This window comes from Pseudogymnoascus verrucosus (genome assembly GCF_001662655.1).
Source record: "Pseudogymnoascus verrucosus strain UAMH 10579 unplaced genomic scaffold scaffold_1, whole genome shotgun sequence".
NCBI lineage: Eukaryota > Fungi > Ascomycota > Leotiomycetes > Thelebolales > Thelebolaceae > Pseudogymnoascus > Pseudogymnoascus verrucosus.
In genome coordinates this window covers 1,487,231-1,506,325 of record NW_017263652.1, presented here as the reverse complement: position 1 = coordinate 1,506,325, position 19,095 = coordinate 1,487,231, and the positions used below count along the sequence as shown (strand labels likewise).

Genomic DNA, 19,095 nt, shown 5'->3' with positions numbered 1-19,095 from the left:
CCGTCCAACTAAACTGCGTGCTTGCGAGCCTGTCGTGCTCCGTGCGGTGTCCAACAGCAGCACCGCGCGATGAGGAAACCTTGAGGCTCTCCACAGGCCGGCGTGGCGGAGGGCGCAGGGGCGCGGTCCAACCAACTAACTGTGGGCTGTGGGTTGGCGATGTGGGTTGGACGGTTGCGGTGTGCTTGCACACGACACTGGTGGAGTCGGGTATGGCGGCGCTGTGAGGTGAGGCTGGTTTTTCTTCACCGTGGCACTGCGTGGGCGGGATGTCTACGTGGGTTGGGATTTCGGGGGCGATGGGAGATGGGGATGGGGGGGTGAGGCTGCACGTGGGATGGATGGGACAGAGATGTGCATTTGGAGAGCGATTTTTTGTAGTTCCAATCCTGAATAGAGTAGAGTAACACAGTCACCCGTGTCGTGTGCATGCGCGCGATTTAGGCTTGCTGCGGATTTTGATAGGATCCTCGGGCCGCTTCGTCCAAGCAGCATTGCCTCGCGATAGGGAGGGAGGGATTTGACGATGTGTTGAGGTAACAATGCTGTGCCTGAGCGACGAGGTGGGTGCGAAAACGGCGCGGAAGGATGGATGTCTTGTCGAGAGTTCGGGTGTGTCATGTGTGTCATCCCGAAGTCCTTTGCTTCTATGCTGGTCCCCGATATATCCCTTCGAGAATAGAGTTTTGCTGCAGAGATGTGAGATGCCATGGGATGATATTCTGGATGCTTAGATGGCGTATCCTCTCGAGACCGAGATTGTGCTTATACATAGAGTTACAGTGGTTAGCTTTACAGATTGTTCTTGCGCTCCTTTCTAGGGAGATTGTCAAGCCCGATCGTTGAAAGGTCAGTAGGGATATGGCATTGTCCATATCATCGACTTCCTCTTCCATCTCCCGGGTATCTCATTCACTTTGTAATGGTCCGGTTTCCGGGAACCGATCCCTGACGACTGTTCATGCACCATTAGATAGATCTACCAGCCAGTCCATGTTTTCGTCGGCCCAAAACGTAGAATCAAGAAACAGTGCTTCGAGTTGCCTGGGATCGTCTTGCCCGGGAAATATGCATTGTCCATCTTCAGATAAGCATAAATTTCGCGCTGTAGCAGATCCGGGGTCTGGTGCAGTACCTGCTAGAGCAACATCATTGGCGTCTAAATCGGCGGCCAAATATGTTAGCCTCGGAAAATACTTACAGAGTTGTAGAAGCACTCACTAAGCTCACTGCTTCGTGTTTCTGATTCCGAAACCTTGTATATTTTTAGAAGGTTCAACAAGCACTTCGACGCTGATGGTACATTTAGTTGCTGGTATTGTTTCAAGGAATCGATGCTCAGCTCCCAAGAATGTCGTAGGGTTGTTAGTTGGTGTGCATCCAATGCATTCCGGAAAGCTGGAGTAATGAAGACAACAGCTAAAACCGTCCCCGCCGTATAAATTGCTATATAAATATGAGACTCGCTGTTAAAAGTATGAGTTGATTCGAGTGAACATACCAAAGACAGTGTACCACGGAGGAGGAAGTAGCCATGTGCCTATATGCGGATGTATGACTTCGAGAAGCTCTTGAGCTGCTAACCTACATGTTTCCACACATCCCAGGCCTAAGGTTTGCTCTAATCTTGTCGTTGTTGACTTTTGTGGCTGGACAAAACTCTCAGCGGCTAGTCGTACCACTACCCTTCGAAACAGTAAAATTCTAGAATATAAGAGTCTGCGACGTGATATCAGTAACCATGACAAGCAGTAAATTTCATTTCAACTCACCGATGATGGAGCAGATGTGCTTGTCGGACAAATAAATCAGTAGGATCGCCACTTTGATTGTCAATACCGAAACGGAGGTAGGACGGTAGCCCCTGTTTCCAGCTCTCCAGCTGGGCATCAAGCTGAAGCAGTGAGTTGTAGTCTTTCTCAGGTTTTAATCCCACTGCTGTACCGGGAGTTGTCGTATAATAAAGTCTGCCCACAAGCTGTCAACTACTGTTTTTCTCGTGGCAGATTTTCAGGGGGCAACGAAACATGAGATTTTTACCTTAGTATCTCCGCAGTAATATCGGAAAGCGTTACAATGGACGCAAAGTATGCTGACTTGCACGGAATCCCGAGAGGGTGTTGTCTGTCTGCCTCATCTACATCCACGGCAAAATATTCGTCATCGATCATTTGCGGCAGCGTTGTATGGTGTTGCGAATGCAGCATTGATGGGCGCCCGAAGGTCATAGCGTGAACCCTTAGACGATTGATTAGTTTATTTTAAGTTGCCTTTAGGTGCCTCTTATTTCCTTACCTATCGAGAAGAATGCAAACACACCAAGTCCTCCTCCTCTCCTCTCTTTTTGCTTGGCTTTCCCTCCCGACACCGACGTGTATGTTGATGCTCTGGGCTAAACGTATCGCCATTCCAAGGATCACCCAACCCTTATTAGACAGCTCTAAAGTTTGGATGTATTGAACTGTGATTAGCAGGGATTGAACAAGTTCTATAGACCCATCGTCTAAGAGATCCAAAGTCATGAGCTTCATGGCGCGATCAAAAAACGGCTGCCTAGAATTCAGGTCGCTAGAAAGCTGGCCCTGGCCAGATATTGACATGAACCTACAGCCAAGTGCGAATACAATGTTGAGCATAAAGTGGAATACTAATTCGGAGTTACGAGAGCTCTCTCCGTCGTTTTCTGATGTAGATAGAGTACCACTCCAAAGTCTCTCATAACTGTAAACATAAACAAATGAGACAATGCGATTGTTGGCATCGTATGACCGTGAGGATAAACATACCGTGCTAAAAAAGCCGACTTATGAATGATGGGAAGTAATGGGTGAGCTCCAACCCAATAACTTCGGAGCAAGCTGTCTGCGGTACGCCTCGGTGGTAACACAAGATCTACTCCTAGAACTATCGAATCTTGATCTCCTCTGCTATTGCCAGCGAACCATGATGACGGTGAGGATTCCGGAGCCTCAACTGCAATATATCCTCTACTGAGGGTCTTGGTTGCTAATGCTTCAGCGGGTTTCAACGTCTCGATAACTTCTTCCATAAAACCCACTGCGCTAGCTCGGCCCAGATATGGCGGGCTATTGTCAGTAGCGTTTTGACGCTCGACATGTTGCTGTGAGGTGGGAGTTGGGACCGAAGCAATTCTCGGACTGTGTCCATGGCCAGATTCGAGCTCGGCAATTCTGTTCTCAAGTGCTTTTGTGTAGCTAGGTAAGACATGCAAGGTTAGAACAAAGAATAGCAAAAATGGGGTTGATAGTAGATATAAGAATTTGAAGCACTCGATGCATACCTGTCGTCGCGAGCCGCATGATTGTCGGTTGAGGAATGAGTGGAGTATGAACAACGCTCCGGGGGTAACTTTTTACGGAGGCACGAACGACAGACAGGTCGTCTTCCATCACAACGAATCTTCCGGTCACGACATTCCTCACAGGCTAACTTGTTCTTGAGGCGTCTAGGCGCTTGCTCTACGCCGCAATTTTGGGAATTAAACTCCTGCCGCCGATCATCTAGGATGTGCTGCATCTCCATATCAACTTAAACGCTTGGTACGGGAAGTCATCGGGGGGAGTCTTTTTTAGGAAGGCGGGGATGAAACAAGAGGAGGAATGATGCCAAAACCCGACCGGGGAACGTGGGGGACTAGGAACCGAGAACCGGGGAACTGGGACCACTAGTGCGAAGTGGGGTGCGGGTAATGACTGAGCAGATGCTACAAACCAGTTCGCCAACTTACCCAAGACCTCTTATGACGGAATGTGAGACTGGTGAAGATATAACTGAAATTATCGCGAGGGGTGAGACCGTTGGATCCAAGGTAATAATCCCGAGGTCTGTTTTGTGTATTTTAGACTGTGTTATTGCTATGGATCTCATCTTTGACCTCTGTTAAACGTTAACAATAGGCAAGATCGCTACTATTATTAGACATAGGCTCTTTATATTCTCAAATTATAAAAACGATCTATATGACGTCTAATTATCCGGGAAATGCGGCACTCCAACTTTGCTAACGTCAAGAATCATGCCTTGCTCTAACAGGCGCTTCTTCAAGTCTCCGTAAGGGACATTTTGAAGAGGGATCGATTTCTTCAACGCAATGTCGCATGCGTTGGCACAAGCTTGTCCTAGAGCATAAAATTGATGTTCCAGACGCACAGCACCTAGAATTAGTCAGTTTAACTTTGATTTTGACTTGCAGGATCAATTTCTGGTGCTTTAGAGTTCACATACCATAGCCTACATGCGACGATGAAGGGCAAGTTGCCGTAATGATATTCGTTGCTTCTTCCTGTCGTGGCACCAAAGCACGGTACGCAATTCCAAATGGTCGCCAGCGATGACCATCTTTGAAGATGAACCCTTCATTGTGCACCTTGCCATCGCGCAAGATTCGGCGCACACAATGTGTGTCTGTCGGCCAATATGCCACGCCGACCGGGTCTTCCACTGGCGTTTCGCCATTATCCATTGACGCAGTGTGTTCTGTAATCACATAGTCCGAAACCATGCGTCGTGCATCACGAATATAGAGCATCCGCGGGAAGTGATTGTTGTCTGGGAATTCGTCTAGGCAATAACCAAAGCGGGACCATTCTTGACGGAATTCGAGCTGAAACACTGTTAGTTCAATGCCTTCTGTTGCAGTTCCAGTATTGTCACTTACAGGTAAGGAGTCATCGTTAGCAAAGAAATACATAAGGCCTTTCGTAAATCGTGCTGTATCCTCGAGAATTTGCTTTCGCTCCTCTTCAGACCCTGTTACCCAGCCATCATTCATTCCAAGAAGATCCGTCGCCAGAGGTGCCTCCGATCCAATCAAGTCTGTTTTTTGCCCTGGAAGTCTAACCTTAGGGGTATATAGCTTTCCGCCAGAGTTGACGAAACGTCTGTGCAGTTCGAAATGGGCTGGATTGTACCCATCTGGCTTGTAGAATGGCAGTCGATTCTCGACGGCATCTGTAAGTGGAAGACGGTAGGAAAATGCAGCAAGATGTTTGTCGCCGTCACCCGCTTTGCCAAACGGTTCGGTGGATATCCCGTAAATTAGCCCGCTAGAATGATCTTTTGGGATCTTAAATGGATCAATGTCCACGGTCAATTGCGTGTAAGGCGTGTTTTCTCGAACGCCAGCCAAGCTCTCGTCGAAGGTCGAACTTGACTCTCGTCCGTGTGTAGTAGTGACTTTTGATGCAGCTAGCAAGTCTCCTTCATACGAAGCTTCAATGAAAACCTAAGGCTGTTAGCATAGTAGTGTCCTAGGTTCGTTCTCCATCTTACCTTGCCGGACACAATTTGTTTAGTCCGGAGTTTGATCGAGCAGACTTCAGCACCTTTCTTGATTACAGAATCTGTAGCAGCTAGGCTTCCCTATGTCGTATTAGGTAGATGGCCGCTTTGTAGGATCGAGTAGCACATACAAATATTATTCTGATGTTGTCAAATTCCGCAAGCCACTCGAGGATTACTTTCTCAGCAACCCTTGACTCAAACCGCCACACTTCGGTATCCTTGATGTTCTTTGCAACCACCTCTTCAAGACGTGGCAGTCTGTTGTAAAAAGTACTGATTCTCCGATGAAATTCCAAAGCAAGCCCTCCCACGGTGGTGCTGTTAAACACCTCGTCTTGGTTGTCAATGTCTGTTGCCCCAAGACCCTCAATCTGGATGCCACCTGCATGTCAACCAATTAATGGAGTTTCTTCTAAACATATATATCTTGACTTACCGATATGTTCTTGCGGACTTACCAGTGCGACATTAAGTCCAAGCTTTGCGCTCTGAATTGAAGCTGCCACAGCACCAGAAGTAGAACCATAGACTACAACGTCAAAGGTGGGTGTATGTGCGAAGATCGCCATGATTCGCAAAAATTGATATATTTTTGATGGCAGTTCAATCAGCAGGACGGGTTTGAGTAGAGACGTCCCAGGAGAGTATATCGCGTGGGGTGCGTCTTAATAATCTTGCATATTGGGCGTTGTTCCATGAATCGTTTCTACCACGGACTAAGAGGCAGGAAAAGTCTTTACCCACATGACTTGCAAGCCCGAGGATATGTTCAGGTTCTAGTTGCGACATTAAAGCACGGAACACTTCAATGAAAACAATATATATCCGTAATTCATGGGGCTGTAATTTGGAAGTGGAGACAAAAGCTTCGGGGAACACAACGAAACCTCGGGGAACAAAATAAGCGTCTCGGATCATGCTCCGAGTGGTGTACTCAACTGCTCCTGGCAACCTTCAACTCCACTTAGCATATCACTAAATCCTTTCTACTGCTGTGCCTGCATTTACATCCTTTCTGGTATTTTACTTTCACATTCTTCCCCGCAATCGGAAGGCCTGAACATGGGCTACAGGAAGCCCTCACTGATGTTTATGCCGTATCATTTGCTACCCTCTCCTCCCCCGCCATCAAAGTGGTATCGGGCTCCACGTTCCCCACTCTGACCCCATCCCCCGCATGCCGATTTAACAACCCCGTCGAAGTATATATACCCTTCCATCTACGTTGGCTTCGCTATTGTAAAATCTATGACAATCTAGTTCTTCTTGTTCCTTCATCATGGCTGGAAAAGGCAACATCTTTGTGAGCCGTCAGTCATGGGCTGCGGCAACCCCACGACTCATCTATGCGTGCTTAGTTTACTCTATGGGAAGCATCTTCTTTGGTAGGTTACCTTACTCTAGTTTTACTATAGATCAAGCTCTAACAAATACTTAGGATAGTTAGCATGCCCTTACAATAATTAAGGAGCGCAACCTGACATTTCCAACAGTGACGGGGCTTCTTTTGCTGGCGTGCAAGCCTTTACTCCTTTTGCACGAAAATTCGGAGAGTTCAACGCAGCCAAACGCATTTACGCCTTACCTCCTGCGCTTGCATCGCTGATGAACAGGTAAGTCTTGAAATTAGCACGTTATTAAGGTCTCTGCTGACGGCTTTAAGCCTTGCTTTAATTGGCAAATTCTTGGGAACTCTGCTCGTCGGGCCCCTGATCGAAAAATTAGGACACAAGAAAACGATGCTCATCACTTGTGTTACTCAAATCGTTGGGGTTATCAGTAAGCTAGAAGACACCATCCTGCTTCTCAGCTGATTAACTAGCGAATAGTCCAGGTTACCAGTTCAACACCGGCGCAATATACAGTTGGTCGAGTCATCATCTACACAGCGGTCGGATTAGTTGAAAATGTAGGTCTTCCACATAGGCTCTAGGTATCGTTCCATACTGACAGTAGATTCAGGTGGTACCCACATATCAAACCGAGATCTCACCTGCTCCTCTACGTGGATTCTTTGTTGGATCAATTCAACTCTTTCTTACGTTTGGGTCACTCATCGCCGGCATCGTCAACAATTCGATGTCAACTAGCAAAACCGATGCTGGATGGATCATCGCTACTGCTTTGCAGGTTCTACCTGCTATAATAATTTTAGTTGGAATTCCATTTACACCTAGTAAGAACCCTTCGCCACACTCTGATTTCCTTATATTAATGATAACCAGACTCCCCCCGCTGGCTCGTTAGTAAAGATCGTAGCGAGGAAGCTCTTAGTGTCCTCCAGAAGCTTCGACGTGAAGAGGATGTAGCAAATGGGATTTGCGAGTTCGAGCTTGCAGCGCTTCGAGAGGAAGGCACGAAGATTACACACAAACAACCTTGGGTGGCTCTGTTTAACAGCAAAAACAGAAGACGAACTGGGTAAATTGAAAAACATGACAATAGATGGTAGCGCTGCTAACGTACTTGCAGCATCGCAGTGAGCATCATGTCTCTTCAACAATTGACTGGTGTTACATTTAGCAGCTCCTATGGCCCTACATTTTACAGACAGGTTGGACTCGGAGGGAAGGCATTTGTCTATGCTGCCGTCAACAACGGAGTATCAGTCGTTACCGCCATCATAGGTATGCTGGCGCTCGATGCATTTGGCCGTCGAGAAGTCACATTCTGGGGAAACTGGATCCAAGCTCTGTTCCTTTGTCTCATTGGTGGTATTGGCTCTAAGGCAAACCGCACCCAATCAGAGACCGATGGGATGGTCGCATCATTCATCCTTTACGCCGCGGCCCTTCATGCAACACTTGGGCCAGCAGCATATATTACGGCTGCAGAGATTGGTACTGCATCTCTTCGAGAGAAGACAATGGCTTTCTCTACTGCCATAAATGTTGTCGTCGGTTTTGTGGTGGTTTTTACGACTCCATATCTGCTCTCTGCGCCTTATGCCAACCTCGGGGCTAAATTAGGATACGTTTGGGGAGGATTTGCTGCTCTTGGTGCTGTGTGGGTATGGTTCTGTATGCCTGAGCTCAAGGGTCGTAACTTGGAGGAAATAGATCAACTCTTCGATGCTAATATTCCAGCGTGGAAGTTCAGCTCTTTTAAAACACAGGGTATGTCGCATGACATGGCACTCTTTGAGAACCAGAATGAAAAACTTGAGATGGATGACCTTGAGCACGCCGAGGATGTCGATGCCAATGCAAACCCCAAGGTTTGAGAGATAGGAATAAGAAATGTTAAAACTTCAAATATAACAAAAATGTAATCCTCGGGAGGCGGCGCCTATTCGCATCAAGCGTAAATACTATGGGGACAAGACGGATAGGTCTTTGGGATTAAGGAGTTGTACCGCCTGACTTAGGAACCCGAGGTTGAGTTGGTGACCCCTTGCATACCTTAGCACTACGCTGTTCTTTGATCACGTTTGTAGATCGTTACACCGCAATATTGTCCATGCCGTTCTTTGTTCATATTAATCAACAAAACAAACATTAACACCTCGATGCACAACAATGTCGTTCATGATAGTTGCATCATCCGCTAACATGGGTGCCGCCATACACATGTATATTCAGCCGTTGATTGCGCTTCTCGCCGTATGTTTGTTTGTGCGCTATAGGCACAAGAAAGTTGAACGGCGCAAGGTCTGGATCCGAAAGCTCTAGAAATTAACGTTCACTAAATGCAATGAAGGCAAATAAAGCACTTGGAGACCTCCATGGTTGCCTTCCAGCCCCCAGACTTCAGAACCAGCGTCCCTTTGGCGTGGATCGCTTGGAACAGATTTTCCGTGCGAACACAGAATCACGATTGATGGAGCTTTTCCTATTTCACTTTCGATAAACAGGATGGACATTGGAGCAGGTGTTTCTGGGGGTTCCAGCGTTTGGAACCGTTGATCCAGCAAACATGGAGGCTATCTTGTCTTCCAACTTCAAAGGTCAGTTTCGAAACCCTGGCGTGCTTTACAACGGTGCTAAGAGCCAAGATAAATACAATGAGAACTAAATTTAATTAGATTTTGGGATGGGACTACGACGTGAGATTACATTTCCCATGTTCGGCGACGGGATATTCACCCAGGACGGAGGTACCTGGAAGCAATCACGAGAGCTGCTTCGACCACAGTTTCACTTCAAGAAGTATGCGGACTTGGATTTTTTTGGAGACGCTTGCGACAATCTCCTAGAAAAAATACCAGCATCTGGTGGTGTTGTAGATCTTCAGCCTCTCTTCTTTCGGCTGGCCCTCGACGTCACGACGGCATTCTTATTTGGGGTGTCAATAGAAAGCCTTAAGGCGGGGGAAGGATCTGGAGAGCAGGCATTCGCAGATGCTTTCAACATAGCACAGGATTATGTTGCTAGGCGGTTTCGACTTCTTGATCTGTATTGGCTGATTGGAGGGAAGAACTTCCGAGATGCGTGCGAGACAGTGCACTCATTTGCGGACAAGATAATTGATCGTAATCTCTCGCACGAGATGACAGACGGTGAAGAAGACCAATATGTCTTCCTACAGGCAATGGCTAAGAAAACACCGAGTCGAACTGCACTGAGAAGTCAAATAATCAACATCTTAACTGCGGGCAGAGATACGACAGCATGCCTTCTATCTTGGACCTTCTTTCTACTTATTAGACATCCGCAGGTCCTCGAAAAACTACGAGACGAGATTTTTAAGCTTGACAGCAACACAGATCTGACTCGAAACAGTCTTCGAAATATGAAATATCTTCAAAATGTTCTCAAAGAAAGTGAGTTCCACAGATTCTTAACCCACGATAATAAGTCCTGAGTTAGCTACCACTTCGTCTTTATCCTCCTGTGCCAGTCAACGCACAAACTGCTCTATGCACAACTATCCTTCCAACCGGCGGTGGGCCAGATCGCACCGCTCCAGTTCTCATACCCAAAGGCAGCTCTGTCGCATACAGCGTGTACACAATGCATCGACGACCCGATCTATATGACATGGATGCCGAACTCTTTCGCCCCGAAAGATGGGACGAACAAATGCCCCTGAGCGAGAACGAGATATATTCAAAATGGGGATATTTGCCCTTTAATGGTGGGCCAAGAATATGCCTTGGAAGTAAGCATCTACAATCTCTCTAGCATCCATCCCCCTTTATGACTGACATTTATTCTTATGTTCTACGATAGTGGACTTTGCGCTCAGTGAAGCGGCATACACGGTCGTACGAATTATACAAAAGTTTCCGAAAATTAAACTGCCTAAGAATGAGCCTTTCGGTCGGGTGGGGGTGGAAAAGCAGAAAATCACAATGGTCATGTCCATTGTTGGCGGGTGTAGGGTCGAGCTGCGATGATTCTATTGTATGAAAGAACAGAACAACAATCTATTCATTTATAGCATCGTAGCAAAAGAACAGTCACATACGACCATAGACTCAAGAGAATTGGGCATCCCGTCCGCTCTGCCATACACAAGCTTGAGATCGGTGGATTAGTAGTTGGGTGGGTGACCACCAGCGAATACCCACTGTTGTATGTTTTTGCCTTTTTAGCACTTTTTTTTTTGGAGGCTTTTTAAACCTCTTCTATTTATATTTTAAGATATGTACAATGTTAGTCAATGGTCAACGTACAACATCATGCGATTAGGCCCGAGTTTAGCCGCCTTGGTATGGGCACGCGAGCATATCTGAGTAAGTTCTGTGGGATATATTGTGGGATGTATACCGAGTACGAATTTGTTTTTACTTGGCACTCGTCATATATCTGGGCCAACAACTGGACTCTTCGCACTGTTGCCACCCCATTAACCAAACAGGATGGCGGAGATATCAACGTGGATAACACAAGGTCGCAATGGGCGTTATCTAGTTTTCTCCACGATATCTAGAGTTCCACTGATTGTATTACCTACCGTTGTTATGCGTGTCTTCTTTTTCATCTTCTCTTTCATTTTGTGTCTCCAAGATTGTAGGCCAAGACCAGGCCAAGACTAAGCCAAGTCGGACTTCTTGCTACCTTGAAGACTCATCCTAAAGGTTTGGTGGAGCACGAATTCCTCTGTTGGTACTTCCAAGACTACATATACAGTAGTTGTTGCTGCTGCTCGTACAACTTCTCTTCCATTGTTAATTATTCTTGGTCGCGTGAAAAACAACTGTCACATTTCGTTTGCTGTATTTATTTTCTCTACATAATGGCCAAAGATAAGGGCCTGGACGGCGGTCCGCAAGCTGTGTTTGCACATGCACTGACAATTGACGAAACTCGAGATCAACTTGAGACAAACCTCGAAGACGGTCTTGCACGCAGCCAAATCTCCTCTCGCGCGGAGAAATGGGGACGCAACGAGCTCGACGATGGACCGGGTGTGCAACCCATCAAGATCCTGGTCCATCAGATTGCAAACGCAATGATTCTAGTTATGAGATCCACAACCCCCTTTCAAAGAGTCGGCCATCTGATGTAATTACTTAGGTGCTGATCATGGCCATGGCCGTGAGTTTTGGTATCAAATCCTGGATCGAAGGTGGCGTTATCGCCGCTGTCATCGTCCTCAACGTCGTCGTTGGGTTCTTCCAGGAGTTCAGCGCTGAAAAAACGATGGACTCTCTACGGTCTCTTAGCTCTCCTACTGCTGTGGTCGTTCGAGATGGCAAGACAGAAACTATCCCCACTGGTGATCTAGTGCCCGGTGACAAAGTAGAGCTTAAGACTGGAGATACTGTTCCTGCGGATATCCGGTATGCAATTGTCGATCGATTATAAACGCACACATACTGACTTAGTGAAAAGATTAGTCGATGCTATGAACTTCGAGACAGACGAGGCTCTCCTCACAGGAGAGTCCCTCCCAGTTGCAAAAGAGGCCAAGGTCATCTTCGACGCTGATACTGGCCCGGGTGACCGCCTCAACGTTGCATACAGCTCATCTACCGTTACCAAGGGCCGTGCAACAGGTATCGTCTATGCGACTGGCATGAGAACCGAAATTGGATCTATCGCACTGGCACTGCGGGCTACTGACAAGAAAACCCGTGAACCTAGGCGCAGCAAAGATGGCAAGGTCAAGCCACACAGATACCTTGAAGCATGGGGTCTGACTGCCGGCGATTTTATTGGCAAGTTTCTTGGGACAACTGTTGGCACTCCCCTTCAAAGGAAGCTGTCCAAACTGGCTATCCTCCTCTTCGGTACCGCCATTGTCTGCGCCATTATCGTCTTGGCTGCCAATAAGTTCTCGAACAACAACGAGGTCATAATTTATGCAGTCGCCACAGGCTTGTCTATGATTCCTGCGTCATTGGTTGTGGTGTTAACGATCACAATGGCAGCTGGTACCAAGAGAATGGTTTCCCGTAACGTTGTAGTTCGCACGTTGGATTCCCTCGAGGCTCTCGGTGCTGTGACCGATATTTGCTCCGATAAAACCGGTACACTCACCCAGGGCAAGATGGTTACCAAGAAGGCTTGGGTTCCAGCTGTGGGCACTTACTCCGTTGGTACATCCGAAAACCCCGTCGACCCATCGATTGGTGATATTAGCCACAGCGCTTTTGCCCCATCCAATGTCCCCCAGGGAGATCATGAGAAGGTTACGCCATTTGCCGACCTCCTCGAAGATAATACTCACCTTAAGGACTTCCTCAATGTTGCATCGCTTGCTAATCTTGCTCGTGTCTACAAGAGTGAAAATACCTGGAAGGCTCGCGGGGATCCAACTGAAATTGCCATTCAAGTTTTTGCGTCTCGCTTTGACTGGGGCCGCGACCGTTTCACCAGTGGAGATGAGCCCGAGTGGTCCCAAACTGCTGAATTTCCTTTTGATTCTGACGTCAAGAAGATGTCGGTCATCTTCGAGCACAAGGATGGAAGTTCCATGGTTTTTACCAAGGGTGCTGTTGAGCGCGTCTTGGGATCCTGCACAGAAGTTCACTGGGACAATGACCAAGGTCTTATTAAGATGACCGAGGTTTTCAGAGAGGAAATTCTATTAAACATGGAGGCTCTTGCTAAGCAAGGTCTTCGTGTTTTGGCTCTTGCAAGCAAGGAATATACTGTTCCCGCGGGCAAGAATGCGCCACTTGACCGCAAGGTCATTGAAGAGAACTTAACTTTCCGTGGTCTTGTTGGCTTGTATGATCCTCCAAGACCAGAGTCAGCCGGCGCTGTCGCGGAATGCCACCGGGCTGGTATCGCAGTTCATATGTTAACTGGTGATCATCCTGGCACCGCAAGGGCCATTGCTCTTCAAGTTGGCATCCTTCCTGAGAATATGACGTCTTTTGCCAAGGACGTCGTTGATTCTATGGTCATGACGGCCAGCGCATTCGATAAGCTCTCCGATGACGAGATTGATGACCTGCCTGTTCTTCCTCTTGTTATTGCTCGTTGCTCCCCAACAACAAAAGTCCGCATGATCGATGCGCTCCATCGCCGCAAATGCTTCGCTGCTATGACCGGTGATGGTGTCAACGACTCCCCATCTCTCAAACGCGCTGATGTTGGCATTGCCATGGGCCAAGCCGGTTCTGATGTTGCAAAGGATGCTTCTGATATTGTTCTTACTGATGATAACTTCGCTTCTATTCTCAACGCCATTGAGGAGGGGAGACGTATGTTTGACAATATTCAGAAGTTTGTTCTCCATCTCCTCGCCGAGAATATTGCACAAGCTTGTACTCTTCTTATTGGTCTTGCCTTCAAAGACCAGTCTGGCCTCTCGGTTTTCCCTCTTGCGCCTGTTGAAATTCTCTGGGTTATTATGATCACTTCTGGTAAGCTTGTCCATTTATTTCCATGCCCGTCCTGTCACTAACCATTTTTCAGGTATGCCCGATATGGGCCTCGGTGTTGAAATTGCAGCCCCAGACATCATGCAACGCCCACCGCAGTCTCTCAAAACTGGCGTCTTCACTATGGAAGTAATGGTCGACATGGTCGTCTATGGCCTATGGATGGCCGCCCTCTGCCTTGCCGCCTTCTCCATTGTCCTCTTCGGCTTCGGTGATGGCAACCTCGGTATCGGCTGCAACGATGCTTACAGCGAAGTGTGCGACACCGTCTTCCGCGCTCGGGCCACGACTTTTGTCTGCCTCACATGGTTCGCCCTTTTCCTCGCCTGGGAGATGGTCAACATGCGCCGCTCGTTCTTCCGCATGCAGCCCGGATCCAAGAAGTACTTCACCCAATGGATGCACGATGTTTGGCGCAACCAGTTCCTGTTCTGGGCCATCATGGCGGGATTCATCACCGTCTTCCCCGTCCTCTATATCCCGGTCATCAACCACGTGGTCTTCAAGCATACTGGGATTAGCTGGGAATGGGCCATTGTGCTCATCGAAGCAATCCTCTTCTTTGCTGGTATTGAGACTTGGAAATGGGGTAAGCGTATCTTTTTCCGCCGCAGAGCTGCGAAGCTTGCAGCCGCTGGTGGTGGCGACCTCCAGCGTAATATGTTCTCGCAGTTCTTGACAATGAGCGAGAGCCCCAGTCAGGAGAAGGCCGCCGAGCAGGGACGAGCTGGCGCTGGGCAACAGCAGCAGCAGGTGGAAATGCAAGGACAAAGGATTGAGCAAGCTCAATAACAACAATTGGTGGTCCTAGAATGTTCACCTAGGACAACGCAAGGCTGGTTTGCCTCATCCAGCAATGCTGATGGGGAAGACCGGTCTTGTTTTGGCATGGGAAAGTGGAAAGGCGAGAGTTGTGCTGTAGTGCATGAGAGTTCTTTGGGGGGTAGAAAGGGGCGATTAGTAAGTTCAGTGGTGAATTGTTTCTTTTGTTTTGCGTACAAGTGGGGGTGTGGTTACTTTAAACCACTCTATATAGATCGTTTGCGTGAAAATGTGCTATCTTGTGGTCTACGCCGCGAGATTCTAGATGAATATAATCCGCTTGCCTTAGGTCTATCTATTGAATGAAATGATACGTGGGCGAGTTGCATCCATACCTAACTTTGTTGGAACCCAAACAATGCATTCTTACGGCAAAGGGGATGTCTCACGTCTACGACCAATAAGAGGCTGTATATTATAACGGTTACAAATGTTAGAAATGACATCAGACTGAAGTATTGATCAATGGAGTACAAAATTGGCTTCAGGTTCCTGAGAAGAGTGCGATGGAATTAGTAGTTCATGTCAATTTTGTGGAAATTTTACCAAAGACCTTATTAATCACAAACAAAGCCAACAAAACTAGAGGGATGTATTGATGTCTTCCGACCAAAATCTCCAAGAGAGGAAACTGCCCGGTTGTAACGGCCCAATTATTCGCGATCCTGATGAGAAAATAGCAACGCCAAACAGAGGACATGCGAAACACTTCGAAAATGCGACTTCTGAGGTCATTGCCAGCCCTATATCAAAGAACCAAGATGCCGATCTCTCTGTTGGAAAAGAGGAGGGAGGACGCGCTACAGTTCTCCGTACTACATCAACCAGTCAATCTTGAGCGAGACACGGTTCACAAATGACAGAAGAAGAGTTCAAGGAGCGTGAGAAACAAATCTCGCACCTACGAGAGAGAGTGGGATTATCAGAAGATCCTCACATAAGACCAGAACAAGAGTCAACGAATCGCTTTAGCTGGCCCAGCTTTCGGGTCGTATTCCGCGAACCATTTGCAGAATTCTTTGGCACCATGGTAATGGTGATGTTCGGCAATGGGAGCGTAGCTCAAGTTCTTTTGGGCGGGGGTGAAATAAATGCTCCAAGGAAAAATGGATACGGAAGCTATCAGGGGATCAACTGGGGCTGGGGTATAGGTATCTTCTTTGGTATCTATATTGCAGGCGACTCAGGGTGTTACTTGAACCCCGCCATTACAATGGGGTTCTGCCTCTTTCGAAAGCTACCATGGAGGCGTTGTCCTATTTATTTCCTAGCTCAGTGTCTAGGAGGATTTGTAGGTGCTGGCGTGGTCTATGCTAATAATGTGAATGGCATCGATAAATTTGAAGGACATGGGATTCGAAATGTCCCCCCATCGCCGACTACTATAGCAGCAATATTCTGCACATATCCACAGCCATTCCTCGCGAAAACGAGCCAGTTCGTTTCCGAGTTCGTCGCAAGTTCGATCCTCATGTTTGCCATTTTTGCATTGAAGGATGTCTCAAATCCCGGCGCCATGGGGAAGTCTGGCCCAGGACCGCTATTTCCCCTTGGATTATTCTTTCTGATTTTTGGACTTGGAGCCGCCTTTGGGTACGTTAACACACATCAAGGTGCTGCAGCCTCTGGCTTATATTCTCTAGCTGGGATACCGGATACGCCATTAACCTTGCTCGTGACTTTGGACCCCGTCTTATGTCATATATTCTTGGGTATGGTCCGGGGGTCTGGTCTGCGGGTGGCTATTATTTCTGGATTCCTATGGTGGCCCCCTTCTGTGGATGTGCGTTTGGGGGTTTCTTGTACGACGCCTTTATCTACACCGGCTCCGAAAGCCGGCTGAATCGACAGTGGTGGGGACTTAAAGAGCTGTACGATAACAGGCACCGACTAATGAAGAGGGGGCATTTAAACAGTCGAAAGCATGAAGTCTAAAGACAGGTTTTTAATAACTGATATCAATTTATTGTTATTTCTGTTGTTATAACCGCAAGCTGAAGATATGTTAACAAAAGCAAGATAATCGACAGTTACAGTGCCTGTAACAATATTTCCCCTTCTCGCACTCCTCGCTTCCAGCTCAGCCAACTCTCTATCTCCCAGACATTTAACGCCCGATGCCTCGTATCCAACTCCACCATCACTTCAAACCTAAAGTGTCAGTGGATCCATGCTCGACTCCGTGTCATCCACAACGGCTCGTCGGTAGCCCCTGCGCCGTTTTTGAGCCTGTCCGTTATCTCGGTCCTCCATCGAAGGCGACAGTCGGGCCTTAGCCCGTCTTGAGGCCATCTTCCTGCTCTCCTCGCGAAGGTGGCCCAACGAGTTCCGGATTGCTGTGAGGCGTGCACTCATGCCCCAGTCGAGTATATTCAGGACGTACCTGCGGAATTTGAGGAAATCCATGGGTCTTTGGAGGAGGAAGCTATCGACGATTGCAGTGTGGTATTTAAACTCGTCGTGCTTCCAGGTAACGTAGAGGCGCGCCTCGGAGCCATTCATAGCTATACTAAAAGATGTGCTATTGGGTAGACCGACGTCAATATTACCGCCTTTAATGTCGTCGTTGTTATCGTTGCACTGTCTCAGGAGCTGGTTAAATCGCTCAACTATGTTGACGCACGATGCAGAGGCACCTAGGCATTGGTTCGTTGCAACCCATAAGCTCCCTCGACTGACTGGACCATCCCCCTTTTGCTCTATTGCGAAGAAGGGAAATACCAAGCCGTCATTGTTACCAAAGACCGGGATCACCATTGAATTAAGTTGGACTTGTTCTTCGTCGGTGAAAGCGCCTAACCAGTCGTAACCGTAGAGAATATCAGGGACTGGGATGCTAACCCTCAATTCTGAATCGACGCCTGGGACAACAAGCTTAGACATTGGCAACTTGAGGCTTCCCTTTAGGATATCTGTCTGTTCGGACACCAGGAATAGCTGTTCCTGGAAATATGATGCGACCTCGCTCTCTGCGGAACCCGTTCTAAGCTTTGCTAGTCGCTTATCCGATTGTATTTGACTTTCCAATGGCCCTATCGGGTTGCGATATTTCCATAGATGATTGACGAAGTCTGAAATATTCCCTGGCAAATGGTTGTACGAAGGGAGTAAATCGATGCCGTTCTGCTTTAAATGTGCCCTATACATAGGATTCTCAACAAGAGATTGCCTACTTAACATAGTAAAGGTTGTAGATGCATCTTCTGGCGTAGCTGATCGAGAGCATGAACAATCGTCGCAATGAGTACCGTGATCCTCTCCGTTCCGACTAGATTGTATCAGAGGTATGGCAAGTGCCTGAGCAAACTTTTCGGTATCTCGAGTTCCCCCTTCGACTGGCGCCGAGTTTGTGCAGTTTCGAGGGATAGGGATGTTGCCAGAGTAGGTAACTTCAGAGTGATTTTGGATCGAGTCTGAGTGGGAGCGTCGTTCCTGACAGGATCCCAATTTTGATCCCGAAACGGGCTCCAACCACCGTTTGACACTGTCAATAGCACGCTCTCTGGTGCATCCGTGAATGATTTGGCTCTTTGATGGCGGGATACTCTCTGGGACTGTGGCACGAAGGTGCTTCGAGTGTAGAGGACTTCGCTGTAGCTCAGTGGGCTGAAGATTATATAGTTAGGTTCTGATTGGTATAGTGAGAATTTCCAATACGCACCTTTGGGACTTCCACTATCTCTTTGTTCTCGATTTGTGTATTATTGGGCGCGCGGATTTGTTCTGGGAAGGTTTGAAGGCTAGAAACTCGCTGATGCACAAGTGAGTGATTTCGACGTGGCTGTCGAGCTACGGGGTTTAACTCTGTCATGATTACCATGGGCAAAGCATCACATTAATAGCCGCTTTACATCGAAGTGTTGGAGATTTTGTCTTACAGCTTGGTCGCCGAACCATGGCTTCTAATAAGACGAGACGTTTTGCTTTGTTACCATAGCGTGTCATGCTTCTTTGTCGACTATCAAATGAGAACAGCGCTTGAACTACAATCAGTTAACCCGAGACAACCAGATTCCAACTGCAACCAAAATTAGACTGTAACAGTCATTCGACCTTTTGGTCTTTGTTTGATCCAAAGGTCAGGGTTTGTGACCCCTGCCTCGAGGCATCACAGTGAGAACAAGACGAGACGTTTTGCTTTGTTACCACAGCGTGCCATGCTTCTTTGTCAACTGTCAAATGATAACAGT

The 19,095-nt window shown here is 47.6% G+C and overlaps 7 protein-coding genes across 7 annotated transcripts; 4 read left to right on the top strand and 3 right to left on the bottom strand.

The window, feature by feature from the left end:
• Positions 1 to 384: 384 nt before the first annotated feature.
• On the bottom strand, positions 385 to 3,626 carry VE01_10730 (uncharacterized protein). The gene is made up of 8 exons (XM_059464182.1): positions 3,302 to 3,626; positions 2,787 to 3,215; positions 2,296 to 2,721; positions 2,041 to 2,238; positions 1,773 to 1,967; positions 1,502 to 1,719; positions 1,222 to 1,446; positions 385 to 1,159 (listed from the first exon to the last, which is right to left on the bottom strand). The coding sequence occupies exons 1-8, from the start codon at positions 3,541 to 3,543 to the stop codon at positions 960 to 962; spliced, it is 2,133 nt and encodes a 710-aa protein (XP_059320165.1). The 5' UTR covers positions 3,544 to 3,626; the 3' UTR covers positions 385 to 959.
• Positions 3,627 to 3,877: 251 nt separating this feature from the next.
• VE01_00532 (uncharacterized protein) lies at positions 3,878 to 6,142 on the bottom strand. The gene is made up of 6 exons (XM_018270063.2): positions 5,741 to 6,142; positions 5,433 to 5,686; positions 5,293 to 5,382; positions 4,679 to 5,245; positions 4,246 to 4,624; positions 3,878 to 4,175 (listed from the first exon to the last, which is right to left on the bottom strand). Exons 1-6 carry the CDS (start codon positions 5,871 to 5,873, stop codon positions 3,988 to 3,990), a joined length of 1,611 nt encoding a protein of 536 aa, XP_018135307.1. The 5' UTR covers positions 5,874 to 6,142; the 3' UTR covers positions 3,878 to 3,987.
• Positions 6,143 to 6,305: 163 nt separating this feature from the next.
• Positions 6,306 to 8,535, top strand: VE01_00531 (uncharacterized protein). The gene is made up of 8 exons (XM_059463281.1): positions 6,306 to 6,689; positions 6,743 to 6,746; positions 6,798 to 6,917; positions 6,968 to 7,083; positions 7,134 to 7,213; positions 7,267 to 7,480; positions 7,530 to 7,725; positions 7,777 to 8,535. The coding sequence occupies exons 1-8, from the start codon at positions 6,584 to 6,586 to the stop codon at positions 8,525 to 8,527; spliced, it is 1,587 nt and encodes a 528-aa protein (XP_059320135.1). The 5' UTR covers positions 6,306 to 6,583; the 3' UTR covers positions 8,528 to 8,535.
• A 287-nt stretch (positions 8,536 to 8,822) lies between these two features.
• VE01_00530 (uncharacterized protein) lies at positions 8,823 to 10,694 on the top strand (the record flags this gene model as incomplete). Its single annotated transcript, XM_018270061.2, has 5 exons — positions 8,823 to 8,906; positions 9,004 to 9,100; positions 9,158 to 9,250; positions 9,329 to 10,404; positions 10,476 to 10,694. 4 exons carry the CDS (start codon positions 8,823 to 8,825, stop codon positions 10,105 to 10,107), a joined length of 1,053 nt encoding a protein of 350 aa, XP_018135305.1. The 3' UTR covers positions 10,108 to 10,404; positions 10,476 to 10,694.
• Positions 10,695 to 11,145: 451 nt separating this feature from the next.
• On the top strand, positions 11,146 to 16,045 carry VE01_00529 (uncharacterized protein). Its single transcript, XM_059463280.1, has 3 exons — positions 11,146 to 12,031; positions 12,084 to 14,065; positions 14,118 to 16,045. The coding sequence occupies exons 1-3, from the start codon at positions 11,775 to 11,777 to the stop codon at positions 14,873 to 14,875; spliced, it is 2,997 nt and encodes a 998-aa protein (XP_059320158.1). The 5' UTR covers positions 11,146 to 11,774; the 3' UTR covers positions 14,876 to 16,045.
• Positions 15,504 to 17,883, top strand: VE01_00528 (uncharacterized protein; the record flags this gene model as incomplete). Its single annotated transcript, XM_018270059.2, has 3 exons — positions 15,504 to 15,717; positions 15,769 to 16,498; positions 16,549 to 17,883. 3 exons carry the CDS (start codon positions 15,504 to 15,506, stop codon positions 16,838 to 16,840), a joined length of 1,236 nt encoding a protein of 411 aa, XP_018135592.1. The 3' UTR covers positions 16,841 to 17,883.
• Positions 17,057 to 18,716, bottom strand: VE01_00527 (uncharacterized protein; the record flags this gene model as incomplete). The annotated part of the gene is made up of 2 exons (XM_018270058.1): positions 17,057 to 18,511; positions 18,567 to 18,716. 2 exons carry the CDS (start codon positions 18,714 to 18,716, stop codon positions 17,057 to 17,059), a joined length of 1,605 nt encoding a protein of 534 aa, XP_018135502.1.
• Positions 18,717 to 19,095: the final 379 nt, after the last annotated feature.